Here is a 20,766-nt window from a genome sequence, read left to right as displayed (position 1 = left end):
AAATATAATATAATTCGAGTTTTAATTGATCATGACTAGCATTAGTAACAAAAATTATATAATCACAAATATATCTGAAGAAAATAATAAATTTTAAACATTTGCCCATAACAAAATAAAATTTCATCAAATTTTGCTAACAAAAAAAATTAGAGATTATTTTTAGTGTACAATAAACAATATATTGGTAACAAACTACTGATCATTATTACGATACTTATATGGAAAAATTTCATAAAAAAAAAATTTTATAATATACCAAGTCAAAAAATAGAACCATTCATGTCGATATCTTCAAAGAAATAACCCTCATCAAGAAAAATCAGTCCGTTTCGCTACAAGGGATAAGAAAAAGAGTTAAACAAAATCCTATACTGAAAAAAATCTCATGGATAATTTGATTAACATGTAGCTAAAGTCGCAAAAATATTATAAAATATAAAGTAGAATTATATTATTATCATTATAATATAAATTTCTATAGAAAAATGTTTATTTGATAACAAATTGCGAAAAACAATGTACACAATATAATACATTACAATAATAATTATAGGTAAAGAATCTTGTCTCAAATATCCAGTCAGACCATTGGTAAATTTATGGTTTGAATTAAATACTTCAAAAGGTAAATTTGAATCTGCATGCTCCATATTATTTCATTTCAAGAAGACCATATTTATTTCGGAATGTTTTCAAATGCAATAATGAAAAAGTGAACACCATGATCAAGAACGTTTCCTTGATAGCTGGAATTTGAAGACGAAAATTCAAGGCACCACTTGTGTTATACTTAGTTGCTTTCCTTCTGATGACACAACATCAGGCGATGTGTATTGAATATTAGCAGATATTATTATTGGGTATTCTAAACTCTCATCTAATTTCAACAATTCATACTCTTCTCCCTTTGTCAGAGCTATGTTCAAAATCTCAGTTTCTTTGCTATATTCAATCTGGCCTTGTTCATTCAGTTTTGCAACTGTTACCCTGGAATGAAACACACTAAGAAGTTGCTCAGTTGCTTGTACAGAATCAAAAATCCAGTACTCGACACTTCGACACTAATCTTAAATATACAGGGTGAATCTTACAGTTGTACATTCGATTTAACTATAATATTCCTCTCATAAAAAAAAAACTTTTTTTCATTTAAAATTTTTCCAGATTTGACTGAGATGAAGGGATGAATTTCCAAAAAAATTGTTTTTCTCTTGTAACTTGCATTTAATTATTCAAACTTAAATTCATTTTATGGTGAAGATTTCTACACATTCTACAGATTTTTTCTACTTCTGATGTTATAGCCTCGCCGATCATAAAACTGCACGAAATTAGAATGAAGAAAACAACTAGAGATAATTTGTCGCTGTTGGAATAATACTCATTCACTTTTTAAAATTGTAATTGTCTCTCCTACACACCCCATTCCCAAAATATTAAAAAGTTGGGTGATATGGAAATATTCGAAAAATATCTAAATTATAGAACTCCCCTGAGCAAGAAAAGTCTTTGAACACTCCATATTGCCGCGCTTTTTTTTTAATTAAAGCCATACATAATTTATTTCTTAGGAAGAAACATGAAAAGTTTTATTGGTGTCTATTTTGACACCTATTTTCATTTCTATTTCTGGGCCGAAATAGAATATAACTCTTTTGGCGCTTATTTCAGGACTAATTACTGATTTGCAAACTTTGAAGTTATTTTTAGATTGTGCTTATGTTTTGTTCATGAATTCTTAATTATTAATACAATATTATAGGAGTAACAACACTAAAAGTGAAATTACATAGAGTGTTACCTTCAACCAAGATGTATAGAATACATAGTGTCGACATTTATACTGATTAAAATTTTCGTCAAAAATCCGTACTTAAAATTGTCATATAAGTGACTATTTCACTGTGTAAACAGTGATGTCGCTAGAATCTATGTTACCATATCAGACAAATGAACAATGATGATATCGAAAAGAACATTAATGTATTTTATGAAACTGTTATAGACACTCTCCTTCTGGATTTGAACTATGTCATCAAATAGATACAACTTTTTTTCAATTTCTTCCAATATTAAAGGGTTCAGTGTTGAAAACTGTATACCCACAAAATACTAGTGAGTCAACCGGGACAACAAACCTGCGAAATGCAAAAAATTATTATCTCACCTTATAACGACATATCTTGTACTCTGTAGGCTCAACAACTGGCCATATTCAGATCTATTATTACGTTTAATAGATAATGTTACCCCATCTGTAAACATTATTAAATCCATACCAAAATGGAAGCCTGTCCACCTCCATACATGTCTCTCCTTCACTTTGAGTACTCTACCACATCTCAAACTATTGTGCAAGAAGAATTCATTCTCTATATTATTAGGACTGGAAGAAAATAAAACATTATATACAGGGTGTCTCAACGATAATTTGACCCCCCTCCAGAACTTGAAAACGAAGAATTTTTGAAGATTTTTAACAAACAGGTCAACTTATGTTTTGAGGGGAACGAATTTCCATAATGAGTTTGTTCCGAAAATATCACCCCCATGAAGATGACATCAACCTTTTTTTTTGTATAGGAAGGAGATGTCGAGTGTTGGTTAGTTTAAAAGTTATTTATGTTCTGTGCACAACCTAGTTAAAATTTTCAAAATCACTATTCACGAAATAATGTAATATTGAACTTGCGGTCAAAAGGTGATGTTGAACAGACAGTTGAACTCAACTGAATTTTTTATAATCTTTGAGAAAAGTCTACTGGGTGTTCAAAATGAGACATTTCATTGATAACTTATTCAAACTTCAATATCAGGCTTATTACAAGTGAAAAATAAATCGAAAAATTATGGAATTAGGCAGGAGAGACCTCAATCATTTCCCGAAAATAATAAAATTTACCTAATATTAAAATTCTATAGAGTATGCCATTTGGAAAAAGCCTGATGATAAGGTTTGAATGAGTCATCAATGAATTGTCTCATTTTGAACACCCAGTAGAGTTTCTCAATGGTTATCAAATAGTCAGTTCTTACCTCCGATCTTCATGTATTCACTTGCAAAATCGCATTCTTATAAATTCATTCATTTCAAAATTATAAGGTTTTTCCAAAGACCCTCCAATTTATGGAAAATCGAAATATCTCTTTTAAGCATAATGTAACTTTTAACAAACTTCGATTCATTTATTCCATGTAATCGAAAAATTCCATAAAAAGACGGTATTCCAAAAGAAAAAACATATGGTCATTTACACTTTTTTGTTACACTCTGTTTATTTCCGAACAATTTGAGAATGTAGCTCTAATAGAGCCTAATGATACTGTGTCGAAAAAAAAAATTCGGAAATTTCAGCGTTTAAATGTAATAGATCGTGGCGTCAATAATAATAATAATATTTATTTACCCATACAATGGTAGAACACTTTGTTGTAACAGTACACAGTATTGTTAAAATAGTGTGACAAAAACCAATTTGAAAATCAAAGGTTTGTTATAATCCACGATTCTAAAATTATCATTAGTCTATTTTGATTTAAAGAATTCCCTAAGAAACTAGTCATAAGGTATCAATTCAATAAATAAACATAACTTACCCTTTATCTTCATTTTGATCAACTCGCAGGACATCTTTCCATTGTTGCATTACTATCGGATTTATCCAAAACTGAGGGATTATGTTATCTTGAAATATAAGTTCTATATCCTGTTTTTGTGATAATAAATTATGTAACCTCAGACCTCTGAAAGCTGGCGCGAATTTTTTTCCTTCATTGGAGAGAAGGAAGGGAAGCTCACCTATGAAAAACAATAATTATTTCATTTATGTTCCTTATGACATCACGTCAGTGCTCTCCTAATTTTTTGTTTAAAATTCCAATAGCTTCAAAACTTAATTTACTTCTAATAACAGCCTAATTATTATGGAGCATTAAAAAAAAATTTACTCACCTTTTCTTGATGAAAAATAAGTATTTATTGTTTTACTAGATATTTCCTGAACTGGACATTCGTCATTCATACGCAGATACATCCAATACTTTAACATAACGTATATAGAGTACTCTGTCTGCATTACAAAGAGGTCTGGGTGAGATATCAACTTTTCCATCAAATCAATAGGAATAGTCTTCAAGTTTGTGAGAGGATGGGTAAAGTAATAAGTCATAAGATTCACCAAGAACCACTTGAAGCACACTTCTTGTAGTTTTATAACACCGTACTGACAAGCTGCATTATAATAATCCAGTGATGTCTGAAAATTGTTAAAATAGCATTTTGTTCCAAATATATCACTTTGAATAAACTCATGAAATATACTCTATTAAACTATGTTATATGAAAATAAATAACAGTATTTTCAAAAAATACTCACCTTTGGATTAATTGTTTCTAACATAACTTCTGTGCACTTTTCAATGAGTGTTTCTAATTGGAACATAGTAGCAGTGGCTATTATGGGAACAATACTAAGCGGATTCAAAATTATTTCGTTATCATATAGTGATCCAAAGACAACTCTCAGAGCTGAAATCGAAATATAACATTTAATTGAGGGATTATCTCTACAGTTGTTTACTAACATTCAACTGTTATGAGAGGATTCACTACATCAATATTGATGTAGTTTTTTGTTGACTCGTTCCAAGATCCCCCAAACATACTTGCAAAATAAGGGCTTTGTGATAAATATATTTTATGGAGGTAGAACTCCTCATCCAAGGCACAAACTGTTACATCAGAATTCTTTCCTTCTTCAAATAAGGCTTGATATATGTATTTAGTAGTACTCTCTAACTTTTTCCTGGAAAATAGAAAATTAAATATTATTTGAAACTTTAAAACGCAAGCTACCTACCTTTTAGGTGTATGTAAAGCTATGTCAATAATTTTTTGAATTTCTTCATCTTCAGTATTTTCTCGTTTACGTTTTACTCCTGATACATAATCTGTAACACTAGACACTATCTTATTTGCAGAAAAACTAACACCCATTGTTTTGAGGAAATAAACTTTTATATTTATAGGTCAAAAAGTTTTTCTACATATTAGTTGTTCAGTAAACAAACATTAAGAAATAACCCTTAAGGTGAAATAACCTACTTTTGGAAATTACAACATAACTTTGCGTAGGTGAACTGACAACAGATTATGATTATAGACAACAGTGTTCCAACATTTCTAACATTGATGATATTATTCAGCTATATATTATCTATTTTTGTAATTACACACGTAAAAAGAATCAAACACGTTGAAAAAGTATTAGTTAATGGAATATTTGCTTCTTTACTTCGAAGATTATTTAAATATATGAGAGAAATGTTGAATAGATCAAAGGTAATATTTCAAATGTAGCTACAATTCTATAACTTAATGTCTTTTGTTGATTTAAGAGTGTTGTCATTTGAAATTTTATATTGATATAATTTTATCATTGAAACTTAGGAAGAATTATCAAAAATAAAGTTAAAAAAGAAAAATTGTGAAGCCTATATATAACACAGTACAACATATCACATCAAAAACCAAATTTGCACAAAACTGCATGACTCACGGATTCTTCGATTTGCAGATCTTATGGAGTTTAAAAATTTTGCAGTCCAAGAGGACTGCTTAAGAAATGGGAAATTGCTTTGGAAAATGTTTACCCAGAATGCTCAGCGGCCATAACGATTCATCATATAGTGATAAAGATAAAGTGAGCTGTGAGACTCTTGATCTGAATACTAATCTTGAAAGTTTCAACAATTCATTTTTAAATGGATCAAAAACAAGGTTTGTACCGAATTTCATGCATAGCATACAATTACTTATATTTATCCATTATTGTTATATGATATACAGTTACAGTTTTAGACTAGTATGTTCAGAAAAGAATTGTAATCATAATTATCCAATACACATATATGTAATTCATTTTTTTTGTTTCATGTGTATAAAGTGGCAGTTTCTTGTCACACTCCTTCACGGAGAGGAAATTTGGGAAGAAGGTAAACATATTAATTAAATTATATATATTTAATTGGAACTTAATCGATTTCCATATTATGCAAGTTTTTCCAGTTTGAACAATTTTATGAAATTAATTTTCTTCTCATTGATTGTAATCATTTATTCAGCATAAGTTAACATATAATGTCACACACAAGTAGCTTGTCTACCTCTATTACAGGGATGCGTTCGGTTCATTTATAATATAGAGAAAAAATGCATGGTAGGATTTTTCTTGATTGTACTTTTTGATAAAGGATTCATCTGAACGGCTTGGTAAAATAATTTAGGATAATGAATTGAAAATTTGTTTTTGCTATCGCTACCATTTAGACAGGACAAATAATTACCATATGTAAATGTCCCAACCTATAGAATGCACGAGATAAACATCTGATATAGGACCTGAAAAAAACTTCTGCTTTTAAATTTTTTACAAGAATACATTATACATGGTAATTTATTAGCTCACCGAAAAGCTTTGCCATATGAAAGATCATATAATTTTAGCAAAAAACATTATGGGGTACATACATCCGATTTCAAGTATTTAAGGAGATAAATTGTTTCAAAAATTTAATTTATTCTTGTGATATATAATTTTTTAATAACAAAAAAGTATGCTTAGAAACAAGCATAAATACACTTTCATTGTCAGTAGATATTTTAATTCTCACACACACACATGCTTTCCATTGGAATAACTATAAATGAATAATTAACCCAATATAAAACTTGGAATGATACAATTACTTCAGCTGGTTCATGCAAAATAGGTGTAAAGATTGACAACAAGTTGAACTTCAGAACACACTTAAAACTTTTCAAAAAAAAAAGCTATAACATGAGCTGGGAATCAGTGGTAAAATAGCTAGTACAATATACAAAATGATATGCAGACCTTTATTGGACTTTGGACATATAATATTCTCAAATTCAACAAAAACAACTCTGAATACAATAGAAGTAGCGGAAAGAACTTGCTTAAGAAAGATTACAAAACTGAGACATTCCAACAACCCACTCTACAACCCATCCAATCAGCTTTTATATCAGTCAACGGAAATGGAACCAATACTGGAAAAAATGCAAAAACTAAGCAAAAAATTCTTCACTATAGATTGGTGGTGTAGGATCAGAGAAACAGGAAAATGATACTCTGTTAGTTCGCCGACGTTTCGGAAAAATTTATTTCCATCCTCAGGGCTCTACAAAATTTATGGAAAACATCATTTGCAGCATTGATGAAGGTGTTTACAAAATAAAGGAAAGATGAGCATTACTAAAAGTTATTGACTAGAAAATATCACAGAAAGGATGGTCTGGTATAATTTATATATACAAAGAAGCATTATAAAATTCAAAACATTTTTAGTTTAAGATAAGAGTAAAAATAAAAAGTAATATAACACATATAGGTATAAACAAAGTACTTACAAGCTAGACAAATGTATCTTCCCAAAATCATCTGGGGAATTGTGTTTCGCAGATTTGCTGTGACATTGTAATGGTAAAACTTCAAGATTATTGTCTCTCTCGCTTACCTTTCAGTGTACCAATTTTCAAACGTTATGTCGATGATATTTTCACTTCCGTTCCTGTTAACACTGAACAACTCGTGTTGGACACTTTCAACTCTTTCCACCCAAAATTACAGTTCACTTTAGAATTAGAATCAAAAAGCGCTCTGAATTTCCTTGACATGAGAGTTGAACGCATGGATGATAATGTCTTATACGTTGATTGGTATCATAAACCTACTTTTTCTGGCAGGTATATAGGTTTTCACTCCCATCATGCCATGATACATAAAGTTAACATCATACGAAATCTCAAGTTCAGAGCCTTGAACCTCTCTGACAAAAGGTATCATGAAAAAAACCTGAAAAAGATCAGATCCATCTTACTCAACAACAGCTATCCGGCGCATCTCATAAGCAAAATATTAGGGGAGTCTCTCAAACCCTATGTACCACAGATCATTTCATCTGAGGGACCTTCGAATACAATTTTATATTATAACAAACTCATATATATCAAAGGCCTCTCAGAGAGACTATCCAAGGTTATTCAAAAGGAGAACGTCAGGGTGTCTTTCAAAAGTTCAAATACCTTAGGAAAGAATTTTTTCAGTGTTGTCAAAAACCCGACACCAACTCTTCTGAACTCCAATGTTGTATATAAAATCAGCTGTCTAAATTGTTCTCGCGTCTACATAGGCCAGACGGGCCGATATTTGAAATCCAGAATACAGGAACATATTAGGTCTGTCCGTTTGCCGATCTCCAACCCTAAAACAGCCTTGGCCGAACATTGCCTGAATGAAAGTCACAACTTTAATTTTGAAGACGTCAAAATATTAAATAGGGAGCCATACTTGAGCAATCGGCTAATTTTTGAGATGTTACAAATAAGTATCCATGACTCAGTAAATTCTAGAGCTGACATACAACAACTTAGCCGATTCTATTTTTCCTTATTAAAAACAAATACCCAACTACGGAATAATAATAGAACAAAATAAAGATTTCTAGCCCCTATCGACTTCATTACTTCAGCGCATCACATACATTCGTCTAAGTTTTTTACCCTAATTGTTTCGAGTCCGCTGTTCCTTTGATTTCACCTCCGTCTGTCGACATACTATCTATGCATCGGTCGCATTGTTTGTCCCCGGTTTTTAATATACATATTATGATTTCTTTACACGTAAAATATTGGAGAATTGATTTAAATTTTAATAAGATGATTTTGGGAAGATACATTTGTCTAGCTTGTAAGTACTTTGTTTATACCTATATGTGTTATATTACTTTTTATTTTTACTCTTATCTTAAACTAAAAATGTTTTGAATTTTATAATGCTTCTTTGTATATATAAATTATACCAGACCATCCTTTCTGTGATATTTTCTAGTCAATAACTTTTAGTAATGCTCATCTTTCCTTTATTTTGTAAACACCTTCATCAATGCTGCAAATGATGTTTTCCATAAATTTTGTAGAGCCCTGAGGATGGAAATAAATTTTTCCGAAACGTCGGCGAGCTAACAGAGTATCATTTTCCTGTTTCTCTGATCCTACACCACCAATCTATAGTGAAATTAAATTTTGGATCACCACTTCAGATCTTGTGAAAAAATTCTTCACTAACCAAAATAATATCAACATAATGGAGCCATTGATACACCACAATAGAGCAACCACAATAAAGGCAAAGATGCCACTATTTGAATACTTGGAATCACTAGAATAATGGTTATTTTTTTTTATATTTTCTAATGAAATATGTAATATAAAACTGTATATAACAGGCAGGAAGACTGCACCCGATAACCATTTGATTGCAAGATCAATAAATTTCTTAATCAATCAATAGTTTCTCTACCTCTCTCTGAATAATTAATGAATATGAGAAGGCATACTGTCCCGTGCTGTAAAGCTAGGCTTCCATCAGGCGGGTCGGACCGGGGCGGAGAAATCCGCCTGCCTACATTTGTATGCAACTGCGCCCCTTCTCGTAGACCCTATAGTGGACGCAGTTGCATACAAATGTAGGCAGGAGGATTTTTCTGATCCGCCTAATAGACCCCTAGCTTAAGCGTACCTACATTTTAAGGTATAACTTAGTACCAATTTGCTACTATTTTAGTGACAGATCACTAAAATTAGAATACTTACTGACAAATGTGTTTACGCTTGTTTCTTAGCATACTTTTTTGTTATTAATAAATCATATCAATACATGAATGAAACTTTTGAAGCTTAACTTCCTTAAATACTTGAAATCGGTCACATGGTCCATAATTTTTTTTTTTTACATGATCTTTCATAAGGCAATGTTTTTCGGTGAGCTAATAATAATAAATGAAAAAATTTTTTCGAATTACATATTTTTTTGACTTATTTCTACACTTTTTCTAATTCGCACAACATATATTGAATCATTTTTCAGTCTCTTCTCCCGGCAAACTCATCTTTTACTAAAGCACGTTATTTTTAGAAACCTGTACTACAATTTGTCGATGAACTGTTGCATCCCCAGAAAAAAAATACTTATAGCAGATTGAAAGAGCCATGTCTACCTTTGGCAGGGTAAGTCAACACTACAAAATAACAAATTTCCTTTGATGATGGATTTTGATATCAAAATTCGAGATTCAAACTGAAAGACATCATTTTAAGACCAGACAGAATTGAATTTGATCAGTAATTCAAACCTGGTCTGTCAAACCTAATCATTTGAGACCATTACCAGCGGAAATTTCGAAAATTAGATATCGTGACGAAATCAGAAGCAATCAAAAAGAAGAAATCAAGCAATTTTTCCATAGGTCTTCAACCATTACCGATATTCAGCTTCATTCATTGGATGCAAGAGCTCTATTACCACTCACAAACCAATCTTCACCAACAACATCACTAGATTTGGAGTGGGAACATGAAATCATTCCCTTTTTCATGGTTTCTGAGAATTCAAGGTGAGTTTCTAAAAACATAACTTATGGCTCGTTTTCTTATAATCACAATTCAAAACATTTTCATTGATTACATTTTTCGATAAGAATAAATAAAACCAATATCTGTTCCAAGTTAAGAACTAGTCAAGCTACCAAGAAATTACTATATATTTATTTGTACAATGTTGAGAATGCTTAAATTTTTTTGTTTTACGAAAAGAACTAGTAGAAATTCGGCACAAATGATTTAGAAAATATGAAAGACATATAACCTCACAAATTTAATTCCAATGGACTTAATTACATTTGAATTTTTTGCATGATGTTTATTTTCAGTCGAAATCTCAAACTTTTATTGAATTCTGATATATCATTATTATTATTATTACATATAAATGAAGGCTGAGGTCTAAGACCTATGTAAGCCTAAAAACCAAAGAAATCAATAAGCTGACTGAATGCATGCAGAGAAAAAAAAACAATTATTATATGCATAGAAACAAATTAACCAAATAAGCAACTGTCTATTTTGTTTTTAAAACTATTCACTGAGTCAGAATTCACTACATCACCAGGTAAGCCATTCCATGTCTCGAATATACGGTTGAACAAAAAATATTGTCTCTGTCTTGTGGCAAACTTCTCCTTTTTCAATTTGAAAGTGTGACCTCTCAACCGCGGATCATTGTTGAAGATGAGAAGTTCTCTAAGGTTAGCATAATTGTACTTGGCTATACGGAAAGATATGACAAGGTCCCCACGGAGTCGACGTTGGTCAAAAGCTATCAGTTGTGCCATCCTCAGTCTTTCGGGATAGGTTGGCCGCACTTCACCAAAAGTCATACGCGTGGCTCGACGCTGAACACTCTCCAACAAGTTCCTGTCGCGCACCAAGACCGGACACCACACTGAACCTGCATACTCCATAATTGGACGAACGTAGGTTTTGTATAGTTTTATCGAACTTGAATATGATAAATGGGAGAACGTTTTGCGGATGAGGTAGATCAGCGTATTGGCGCGCTTGCATGTGGATATTATGTGTTCGGACCAAGTTAGGTCAGCGTTAATAGTCACTCCCAAGTCCACATGTGAGGACACTATGCGTAACGGTTGACCGTTTATCGTGTACGTGCGGAGTGGATTGTTCTTTCCTTGGTGAAGTACAACGCATTTGTCGACATTAAGAGGTATCAGCCATTCCTCACACCACTGACTAATCGAATCTAGGTCTTCTTGAAGGAATTGATGCTCTACTATGGCATTTCCATACAGTTTAGTATCATTGGCATAAAACGACTTGCGGGACTTTATATGAAGCGCAAGATCACTTGCATAAACAACGAAGAGGAGTGGGCCAAGAATAGACCCCTGGGGAACCCCACTTGTGACTTGTCTGTCCGAAGAAAAATAATGACCCACCTTGACAGTGAAAGTCCGGTCCGTCAAGTAATCCTGAATCCATAGGCTTAGTTGGCCCCGGATACCGAATGTGTCGAGTTTATGCATTAGCCTCCGCACTGGGACCCTGTCGAAGGCCTTGGCAAAGTCAAGATAAACGATGTCTGTCGGTATTTTCTTATCGTAAGCAGTCGTCCAATCGTTCAGGCACTGTAGAAGATTGCTGGTGGTGGACTTACCTTTGACGAAACCATGTTGCTCCGATGGAATGATTTGGTGTTTTGATAGAAATTTTGACATATCTTCCACAATTATTGATTCCATTACTTTGGAAGGCACGGAAAGAAGACTAATGGGCCTGTAGTTGATTGGATTGAGTTTATCACCCTTTTTGAAAACAGCAGTGACAGAGGCCCTCTTCCAGGCACGTGGGATTTGCGATTTTGCGAAAGAGACAGACATGATTGTTGACAATGGAGAGCAGAGAACCTCGGAAAATTTGTTGAGAAAAAAGGAGCTTATTCCATCCAAACCAGGAGATGAGTTTGGTTTAATATTCGACAAATGATTTTTAATCTTTTCCGAAGTAAACGTCACGTGGTTCAGACTATCACGCAGTCGTTCTGCCCTAATCCGCGGCAGTTGACCATCTGGAGGCTCAACTGAAAAGGAGCTTGTGAAAGAGTCAGCCAAAACTTCAGCCGACTCGGTGTTTGTAGAGGACAGGGAACCGTCAGGTTTTCGCAAGAGCGGAATGCTTACTTTGGTATTCAGGTTGGATCGTATGAACTTGTATAGTTTTTTACCATTTTCAGAGTTTGCGATAGATTCCTCAAACTCACGTCGTGAAGACTTTAGTGCTGATACCAGGTGTTTAGAAAAATTTCGATGAGTTTGATAATCCTCTGGGGCTCTTGATCTTTTGTATCTCCTCCAAAGCCTCTTTTTATGATGTATGAGTGACATTATTTCGGTATTTATCCATGGCTTAAGAGGGTTTTTTCGGCACAATTTGCTGCGGGAGTTCTTATCAATAGATGCAGTTACGGTTGAGTAAAATCTGTCCCAGAGGATGTCAACGTCGTTACATGTATTTAAGAGGGCTATCCAATCTACGGTGGAAAGTTCCTCTGATAAACGATCAAAGTCGACTATTTTGAAAACTTCGCTTTCGCACTTGTTTGGAATGAAACAATTGAGCTGAATAGTTGCGTAGATCACAACATGGTCCGATATTCCAACAGGCGGCAGTACTTCATGATCTGTGACAATGTTTTCATCGTTGGTAAAAATGAGGTCAAGAACAGATGGTTCGTTGTTGTTTCGGTATCTAGTTGGTTCGGTGATAAGTTGAAAGAGGTTTGAATCGGCAACAAAATGCATGAAATTACTCATGGCACTATTTGTATCAGGTATCTTATCAATAGGCCAAGCAATATTGGGGTAGTTAAAGTCACCAGCAATGATGAGATTGTCAAGTGTCGACAGTTGGCTCAGGTAATCGATCAACTGAGCATTGGCTTCGGGGGATACCTCAGGAGGTCTGTAGACACATACTAAGTTTATGTTTATGGTTTCCTTGGTGAGGCTGAGATGCAAGGCCTCCACACCCCGGACCACGGCAATGTGCTGCTGAACCTCAAAGTTGGCCACGATCTCATCGCACAAGTATATGCACACTCCACCACCGACACGATTCAATCTGTCCGCTCTGTAAACGCTGTAACCTGCGATGCTTACTAGTGAATCTGGGACAGTTGATTTAAGCCATGTTTCGGTTAAGAAAATTATGTTAGGTTTGAGATCAACTATGTTACATACGAGTTCATTGAATTTAGCAAATAACGAGTGTAAATTAGAATAAAAAAATTTCCAGCCTAGATAGGGCAATTGTTGGCCTCCGTTAGAGGCTATCTTGTGTACGAAAGTTGGTTGAGATTATTTTGGGCACACCATGTATATATTTTATGGTAAGGTTAGGCTCTCCGTTTGCCTTCCTCGCATCAAGTTCCCCGCGTAGTCTATTCAGTAGCTGAACCTGAGAGGGAGTTTGGTCACTTATGATAGATAATTTCGAAGTAGAACTTTTCCCAATTAAATTTTTCTTATTCCTTAAAATGGTTCGAGCATCGTGCTCGCTTGTCATTACCAACTTAATCATACGTGGATACTTGTTTGCAACGTTGGGTTTGCCCACTCGAAAAATGGTGATAGGCTTAGCTGGACAGTTTACAGTATTGAGCACCTCCGTCACCACCGATCCGTCATGCTTCCTCCCAGCATTCACGTCTCCCGCAAGTTCAGGGACCCCCCTGATAAACACATTTTTGGCCCGATTCAATCTGTCCAGTACCTCTTGAATAACAACATCAGAGGACTGCACAGACTTAGAGTTTTCGACAGCTGAGCCTTCGACAGCAGTGAGCTTCTCATTTAATGTCTCAATTTTTAATTCAACATCCTCAAGTTCTCTACGTATATCGTTTTTGAATGACTCTATCAGACCTTTGATATCAAGAGAGGCCTCAAGATTTGCACCGCAAGAGTTACATAGAACCTTCAAACATTTAACTCGACGACGAGTAACGCGATCTTCCTGCGGTAGGTCTGTACAAGTGACGTGGATCAGTCTCTTGCAGCCGTCGCACTGAAGTTTCATGCTATCCGAAGGTAGCACCGGCTTCGTGCAGATCGCGCATGAGGTGTTTTCAGACATTATTGATAAGGTGTATCTTTGGCTGCTATTGCAGGTGTACGAACAATAAATTTCAATTTCAAATTATTTGTGGGAAAGGAAGTAAGGTAAACTCTTCACTCTCGTGGGCCTTTACGAGAGACTCCAACAGAGGGGGAGGGCCACGGAAAACAAGAAAACGAGGACGGAGGGAAAAGCAAAGGAGGAATTTACGAGTAATATATAACTCGACGTTTATCCGTTAAAGTTTTAAACACGTAGTACGCCAATCCAGCATATGCAGCAGACTAACAACAGCAGGCCAGCGAACATCCACTAACCACACAAGCAGGTCGCCCGTGCGCCACAAAGAGGTGGGGAAGGATTGCGTACCGACTTTCAACTCGAAACGTCGGCGCAATAAACTTGAATTTAATCTGACAACCGAGAGATATACAGGGCCGTAGCCAGGGGGGGGCATTATGGGGCAATGCCCTACCTTTAATTTTCAATGCCCTACCTTAAAAAATAGTAACAATTTAAATAATATTCAAAGGAAATTTCATTATGTGACGTGAGGAAAAAATTATCACTCGCAAATCAATTCTGAATTAATCACGAGTTGTTAGAGATTGCGAACTACATCAATAGAGTGCACCGTGGTCATTGTATATATACAGCACGCTGTATTTTCAGAAGCACCTCATGTGCTTATTTTCTTGATTCCGCACATAGATGGCATTTGAAGTATGTATGGGACCTGTACTGGAATATACGCCCCTTGGTAGGGGGATCCCCATATAACCCAAAATAGAGTTTAGCGAAATAATTGTTTGTTTATTGAAGTGAAGTGAAGTGTTGATTGACTCATTTAGCGATGGATATAAGGACTTTCTTTACCAAAAAACGAAGAGTTGAAGAGGGAATTCATCACGATGAACCCCATTGCTCAAAACCCACTCCTAGTTCTATGGAAACTAGTTTGGCAAAACAGGTTGGTAGAAATAGAATTAACTATGGTATTCCTTCGGATATTGCACGAATCGGAGAACCGATAAAACAAATTATTTTAAATATATATCCCAAAGAAAATAATAGGGCCTTTGTTGCGGATTGGTTTAAGCGATATAAATGGTTGCAGTATTCGGTCGAGAGAGATGCTGCTTTTTGCTATCCTTGTCAACAATTTTTACCCCATGGAAGCAAACAAAGTTCTTATACTTCCACAGGATTCAGAAACTGGAAAAATGCCAGTGATACAAGAACTGGGTTTCCAAAACATGAGAAATCAATTCCTCATACACAAGCCATGGCGATGTGGCAAGACAAACTACGCAGAATATCTACAGGTAGCAGTGTCGAAACTTTGATAAATCATGAAGTTTTAGAAAAAAACCGGTATTACATGAAATCAATTGTTGAAGTTATACAATTTTTAGTTGTCAACGAGTTAGCTTTGCGAGGAAATTATGTTTTGGAGGAAAAAAAAGAACAAGGATTATTTCAGAATTTATTTGAATACACGTGCATGAAAGATCCGAATTTGAAGGAGGCTTTCAGCCATATACCACAAAATGCGACATATCATTCACCGGAAATTCAAAACCAAATAATTCAAGCAATGGTTCAAGTAGTACAGAACTCCATTGTCAAAGATATCAAGGAATCTGACGTGAATTGGTTCACTCTAATGGAAGATGGAACGAGGGATAAGAATAATCGTGAAAATATTGCTATAGCAATACGTTACGTTAAGGATGGAATCGTCAATGAGTCGTTGCTGACAGTTACAACAACTGAACATCTTGATGCAGCAACATTTACCGAATTAACTTTAAACACTCTTACGAAAAATGGCATTGATCTCTCCCGTATGCTAAGCCAATGCTATGATGGAGCAAGTGTTATGAGCGGAAAAGTTTCAGGAGTTGCGACTAGAATAGAGAATCAATTGGGCCGAAAAATTCCTTATGTCCACTGTTATAACCACCGCTTACATTTAATAGTTATCAGGACTATCTCTGAAATGACTTTCATCCGTTTATTTTTTGATCAATGCATCATGTTACATGAGTTCTTTCATCATGGAAAAATAGCTGCAATGTATGGTGGAAAAATAATTGGCAGATTACTCGAACAACGTTGGTCAGGACACTTGGCGGTTACAAAAGTTGTAAACGATAATTATTCAGAGATTTTGCTAACTTTAGATAAAATGAAAAATGACAGATTCAATGGTGACGACGTTGCCAAGAGTGTCGGCATCAAAAAAATTATGCTTAATTTGGAATTCCGAATGGCTATGGTTGTGGCCAAAAAAATACTATCCATGCTTCAGCCTGCAGATGCAAGTTTACAAGCCCGAAGCGCAGGATTGAAAGACGCCCTAATAATCATAAATTGCGTCCAAAATGAAATCACAAAATTGAGAACAGATGAAATGTATCATCAAATTTTGGAAGAAGCTAAATCTATGACAAGCATTGATTCTGAAAATAGGACTCACACCCAAAAAAGGCAAGTCAGAAGATCTAATCGCATGGATGACTACTTGATGTTTGACTCTTCCTGTTCCTCAACGAAACAAAATGAAGAAGATCAACCATTTAAATCTGAGTATTTCGAAACATTGGACATACTAGTTGCTGAATTACAGAGAAGGTTTTCAGACAACGATGATCTGTTAAATTCTGTAGCGAGTCTCGATGAGTTGGATGTGAACAAAATGGAACCTTTGAAAAATTTAGGTGAGTGTAAGGCAATTAACAAAATGATGTTGCTGCTTCTAAAATATTACGCTTGTTTATTCATATTCAATTCACAATTTAAATTAACTTTTCAGGTATAACAATTCCATCAAATGAAGAGGCTACAGTGGTTAAAGCTTATTTGAGTCGTCGTGAGGATAAAACAGAAGACATAGTGCAAGTTTTGTACAGACAGCGAGAGGCTTTCAAAGATACATATGAACTCTTTGCATCTGTGGCGACCATAGGATGTAGCACTGCTGTTTGTGAATCTACTTTTTCAACCTTAACTGCAATCAATAGACCTCAGAGGCTGTCAATGAGTCACGAAAGAATGGCAGGCATGGTATTTCTGGCCTTTGAAAAGAGAAGGACTCAGTCTGTTGATCTGAATGAAGTCCTTCGCATATTTAATAATATGACAAATCGAAGGATTCAGCTGTTTTGAGGAAGTTTTTTATCATCATTATATTAATCACAACATGTTGAAAGAAATAATATAAACTGAAGAAATAAATATTTTTATATATACATACTACCATACACTCAAAAGTAGGTACGATGAAAATTGATTCATCAGATCACATCGAGTACAATTTTTTACTTCTGCCCTACCTGTAACCTTCATTGCCCTACCTTAAATTCATTTCTAGCTACGGCCCTGGAGATATACATGCACCATCAACTCACAATGTTATTGCAATTATGTGACTTAAGAATGTGGAAATCGCAGAATTTGATATCAAAATTATTATTTCCACTTTCTGCAACTTGGCATTGATCATCAAAGTCCCATAATCTTTGAAAAATTACTTATTGGTATTCTAATCTCGTCCTTGTAATTGATCAACAACAGGTAATCACAGCTTGAGGACCCTTGAAACTGCAAAAAAATGAACAAAAACTTTTATTGAAATTGCCAACATTTTGAATCTTTAACTTGTTTGTGGTTGTATTCTGTTCCTCTAATGAAGTGTCATTGATTTTAGTAATTGTTGTAGGCCTGATGAAGAATCAATAATGATTTGAAGCGTTACAGTTTTAATAAAGTTGACTCTTAATTTCCAGCAAAAATATATCTCGTCCTGAAAGTGAATATAGCGTTCAGAGTATGATGCCGACTGGTCCCAACTCTGATTGCACCCAAGCTTCTTCGGCAAATTCACTAGAATGGGATAGCCTCTATCCAATCAGTCCTCCAGTATCGGAAGTTGATGGTGACACTCAAATATTGTTAGGCGAAATTGAGAGACTTACTAAACAAACGCTCTCGGAAACTGGTCTGGATTACTCACCTAGTTGATCAAATCAAAATCACTTCCAAGAAAAATATTGAAAGGGTATCAGTTGTGATTTAAATCCATTTTTGGAGGTTCATATCAAAATTGGCAGCTGAAGTTATTTTTTATGGAGAAGATTTACTGTCCATTTTTTGTCCATATTCAATATTGAAATTATGGACCCCTAAATATGAATAATCTATCATTTAATACAGCACACAATGAACACTATTTTTAAATTGCTAGCCTATTCATTTATACATATAAATATATGTATGTATTAACATTATATAAAGATTATATAGGGTAAGTCTGGAAAATTTAAAGCGGTTTTCAATAATTCATGTACCCTTCCCAAATCGATGTACCAGATGTACCACCCAGATCGAGTGACTTTTTAATGGTGTCGGTTGGCACAACCACAGAATATAACTCTCTTATGGCAGTTTGAAAGTTTACAGCTGAATTTTCCTTTTGTCCTGTTTGAACCTCATGAAAATAGAGAGTGAACATGGTAAAATACGACACCAACTTTGGCATTACGAGATCTGCCAACTAATGCATGTAATTCTATGGCATGCCAATCGCCGCCAGATTGAATTTATCTTTTGTCAGGTCTCTGGATTGCCTTAACTTGACATTATTTGAATAGCAGGGGGGAAAAACTCCTCATAATCATTTGAGAAGTTTGAAATGAATACAAAATATTCTGAAATATACCATACCAATAGTGAGACAACGCCATTCAAATTCGATTTGAATACAGTGACTGTATATACCACAGTGACGACAACGAGAAATAATAGATTCAAACATTGAGCGGTGTTTTAAGTTTCAGATGATCGACTGCGCATGCGCGAAGGTTGGCCGACCGCTCGTCTCTATTGATAACATCTTCACATTTTGGAGGGTTTGAACCCCCTAAACCAGTCACAATCACTAAGAAGTTAAACAAGAATGCTTCAAAGCATGTGAAACAGCCCGGCACCCGAATGTAAATAGTGAAAATCAGAGATCTCTGGTGAAAGTTCGACATTTGATGGCGGACAGAGCTCCAACCAATTAAAACGCTGACAAGCCGTGTCGTCACTGTAGTATATAGAGTCACTGTAGATTTGAACGTCCATCAGCGCCATCTATGAGTACCTTTATTATCTAGAAATTCATCCATCACAAAGCAGTCTCTTTTGGAACTACCTAAGAAAGCACAGGTCGGATTGAAGCAGGTTTCATTTGGTATAGCTATTTACAAGTTGGTTGCTCAAAAAAACAAATTAATATTTGGTCCGTCTCCAAGTTGTCTTACTCATCAATTAAAACATTTTGGAGTTGTTGCATTTTTGCTGGTGGATTACTAAGGGCTCCAAACCTTATTTGAAAGTAGCCCCAGACTTGTTCTTTTTGATGCAAGCCCTCACTAATTGACCTCTAGAGTTTCATTGAATTGCAAAACAAAATTCCCCATACATAATTTTACGACAATTATTCTTTATGGTCGAGTTATCTAGTTTGAGAATCATCTTTTTATATAATCTTTATACAATGTTATGAATTTTGCCAGAAACTTCTGTTGCTTAATTCATTTTCAGTTTATTGATCTCAAAAAGTTGTGTGAAATTAGATGCTCATTAATATTTTCACACCAAATTTTGAAATATTTATGTTATAACCACACGAGTATCTATAGATATACTTACATCGAATACACTGTAAATATATCCTATGGCCTTGATTAGCTTTAATTTGAAGCAAAAATCAAATGTTAGCAACCTATGACTAAATATGACAATTTGAATGGACAAATCTTCAATGTGGGACACTGCATTGAGTTATTTTGGAATACATTGAGTGATATACAAAAAATTAACAAAAATTCCTTCTCTAGACTTAAACATAACCTTATATAAGACTCTCAAAAGAAGGAATCTATTGTGTTATTTAGATAATTATGGAGTTATGCTATCTATGTCATAACTCAAATAGATACACTAAATTAGCCGATTCCCATTAATTCATATTCGTATTGTTTGTATACACTGATTCAGAATGATAAATATTAGTTATCTAAATTGATAATTATGTATTTCATGGAAAAAAAAATGATTAAAATTGGACCAAAGAACCATATCTCTTGATTTATACAATAAAATAAATTTTCTCTCTGTAATTGTTTGTTTTTTACCAGTATTTGTCAATGAATTAGACA

At 34.4% G+C, this 20,766-nt stretch overlaps 3 protein-coding genes across 3 annotated transcripts; 2 read left to right on the top strand and 1 right to left on the bottom strand.

Moving 5' to 3' along the window:
* Positions 1-3: 3 nt before the first annotated feature.
* On the bottom strand, positions 4-5,175 carry LOC123672977 (protein germ cell-less). The gene is made up of 7 exons (XM_045607346.1): positions 4,863-5,175; positions 4,588-4,808; positions 4,380-4,531; positions 3,956-4,259; positions 3,601-3,802; positions 2,171-2,389; positions 4-990 (listed from the first exon to the last, which is right to left on the bottom strand). Exons 1-7 carry the CDS (start codon positions 4,997-4,999, stop codon positions 771-773), a joined length of 1,455 nt encoding a protein of 484 aa, XP_045463302.1. The 5' UTR covers positions 5,000-5,175; the 3' UTR covers positions 4-770.
* A 207-nt stretch (positions 5,176-5,382) lies between these two features.
* LOC123672979 lies at positions 5,383-20,727 on the top strand. The gene is made up of 5 exons (XM_045607348.1): positions 5,383-5,782; positions 5,949-5,997; positions 10,002-10,093; positions 10,333-10,479; positions 18,349-20,727. Exons 1-5 carry the CDS (start codon positions 5,628-5,630, stop codon positions 18,581-18,583), a joined length of 678 nt encoding a protein of 225 aa, XP_045463304.1. The 5' UTR covers positions 5,383-5,627; the 3' UTR covers positions 18,584-20,727.
* On the top strand, positions 14,996-17,811 carry LOC123672975 (zinc finger MYM-type protein 1-like). The gene is made up of 2 exons (XM_045607342.1): positions 14,996-17,280; positions 17,376-17,811. The coding sequence occupies exons 1-2, from the start codon at positions 15,411-15,413 to the stop codon at positions 17,726-17,728; spliced, it is 2,223 nt and encodes a 740-aa protein (XP_045463298.1). The 5' UTR covers positions 14,996-15,410; the 3' UTR covers positions 17,729-17,811.
* Positions 20,728-20,766: the final 39 nt, after the last annotated feature.

Source organism: Harmonia axyridis, chromosome 2 (genome assembly GCF_914767665.1).
Source record: "Harmonia axyridis chromosome 2, icHarAxyr1.1, whole genome shotgun sequence".
NCBI lineage: Eukaryota > Metazoa > Arthropoda > Insecta > Coleoptera > Coccinellidae > Harmonia > Harmonia axyridis.
The sequence above is the reverse complement of the archived record's forward strand: the minus strand, read 5'-3'. Positions and strand labels throughout refer to the sequence as shown.

What these genes read in the sequence shown, in the direction of transcription:
- LOC123672977 (XM_045607346.1), bottom strand. Translation starts at nt 4,999, where the DNA reads ATGGGTGTTAGTTTTTCTGCAAATAAGATAGTGTCTAGTGTTACAGAT. An exon ending in GCTTTACATACACCTAAAAG is followed by an intron (nt 4,809 to 4,862) that starts GTAGGTAGCTTG and finishes TCTATTTTCCAG; the next exon opens with GAAAAAGTTAGAGAGTACTA. An exon ending in ACAAGATATGTCGTTATAAG is followed by an intron (nt 991 to 2,170) that starts GTGAGATAATAA and finishes GTTTCATTCCAG; the next exon opens with GGTAACAGTTGCAAAACTGA.
- LOC123672979 (XM_045607348.1), top strand. Translation starts at nt 5,628, where the DNA reads ATGGGAAATTGCTTTGGAAAATGTTTACCCAGAATGCTCAGCGGCCAT. An exon ending in CCATGTCTACCTTTGGCAGG is followed by an intron (nt 10,094 to 10,332) that starts GTAAGTCAACAC and finishes ATTTTTCCATAG; the next exon opens with GTCTTCAACCATTACCGATA. An exon ending in ATGGTTTCTGAGAATTCAAG is followed by an intron (nt 10,480 to 18,348) that starts GTGAGTTTCTAA and finishes CTTAATTTCCAG; the next exon opens with CAAAAATATATCTCGTCCTG.
- LOC123672975 (XM_045607342.1), top strand. Translation starts at nt 15,411, where the DNA reads ATGGATATAAGGACTTTCTTTACCAAAAAACGAAGAGTTGAAGAGGGA. An exon ending in GGAACCTTTGAAAAATTTAG is followed by an intron (nt 17,281 to 17,375) that starts GTGAGTGTAAGG and finishes TTAACTTTTCAG; the next exon opens with GTATAACAATTCCATCAAAT.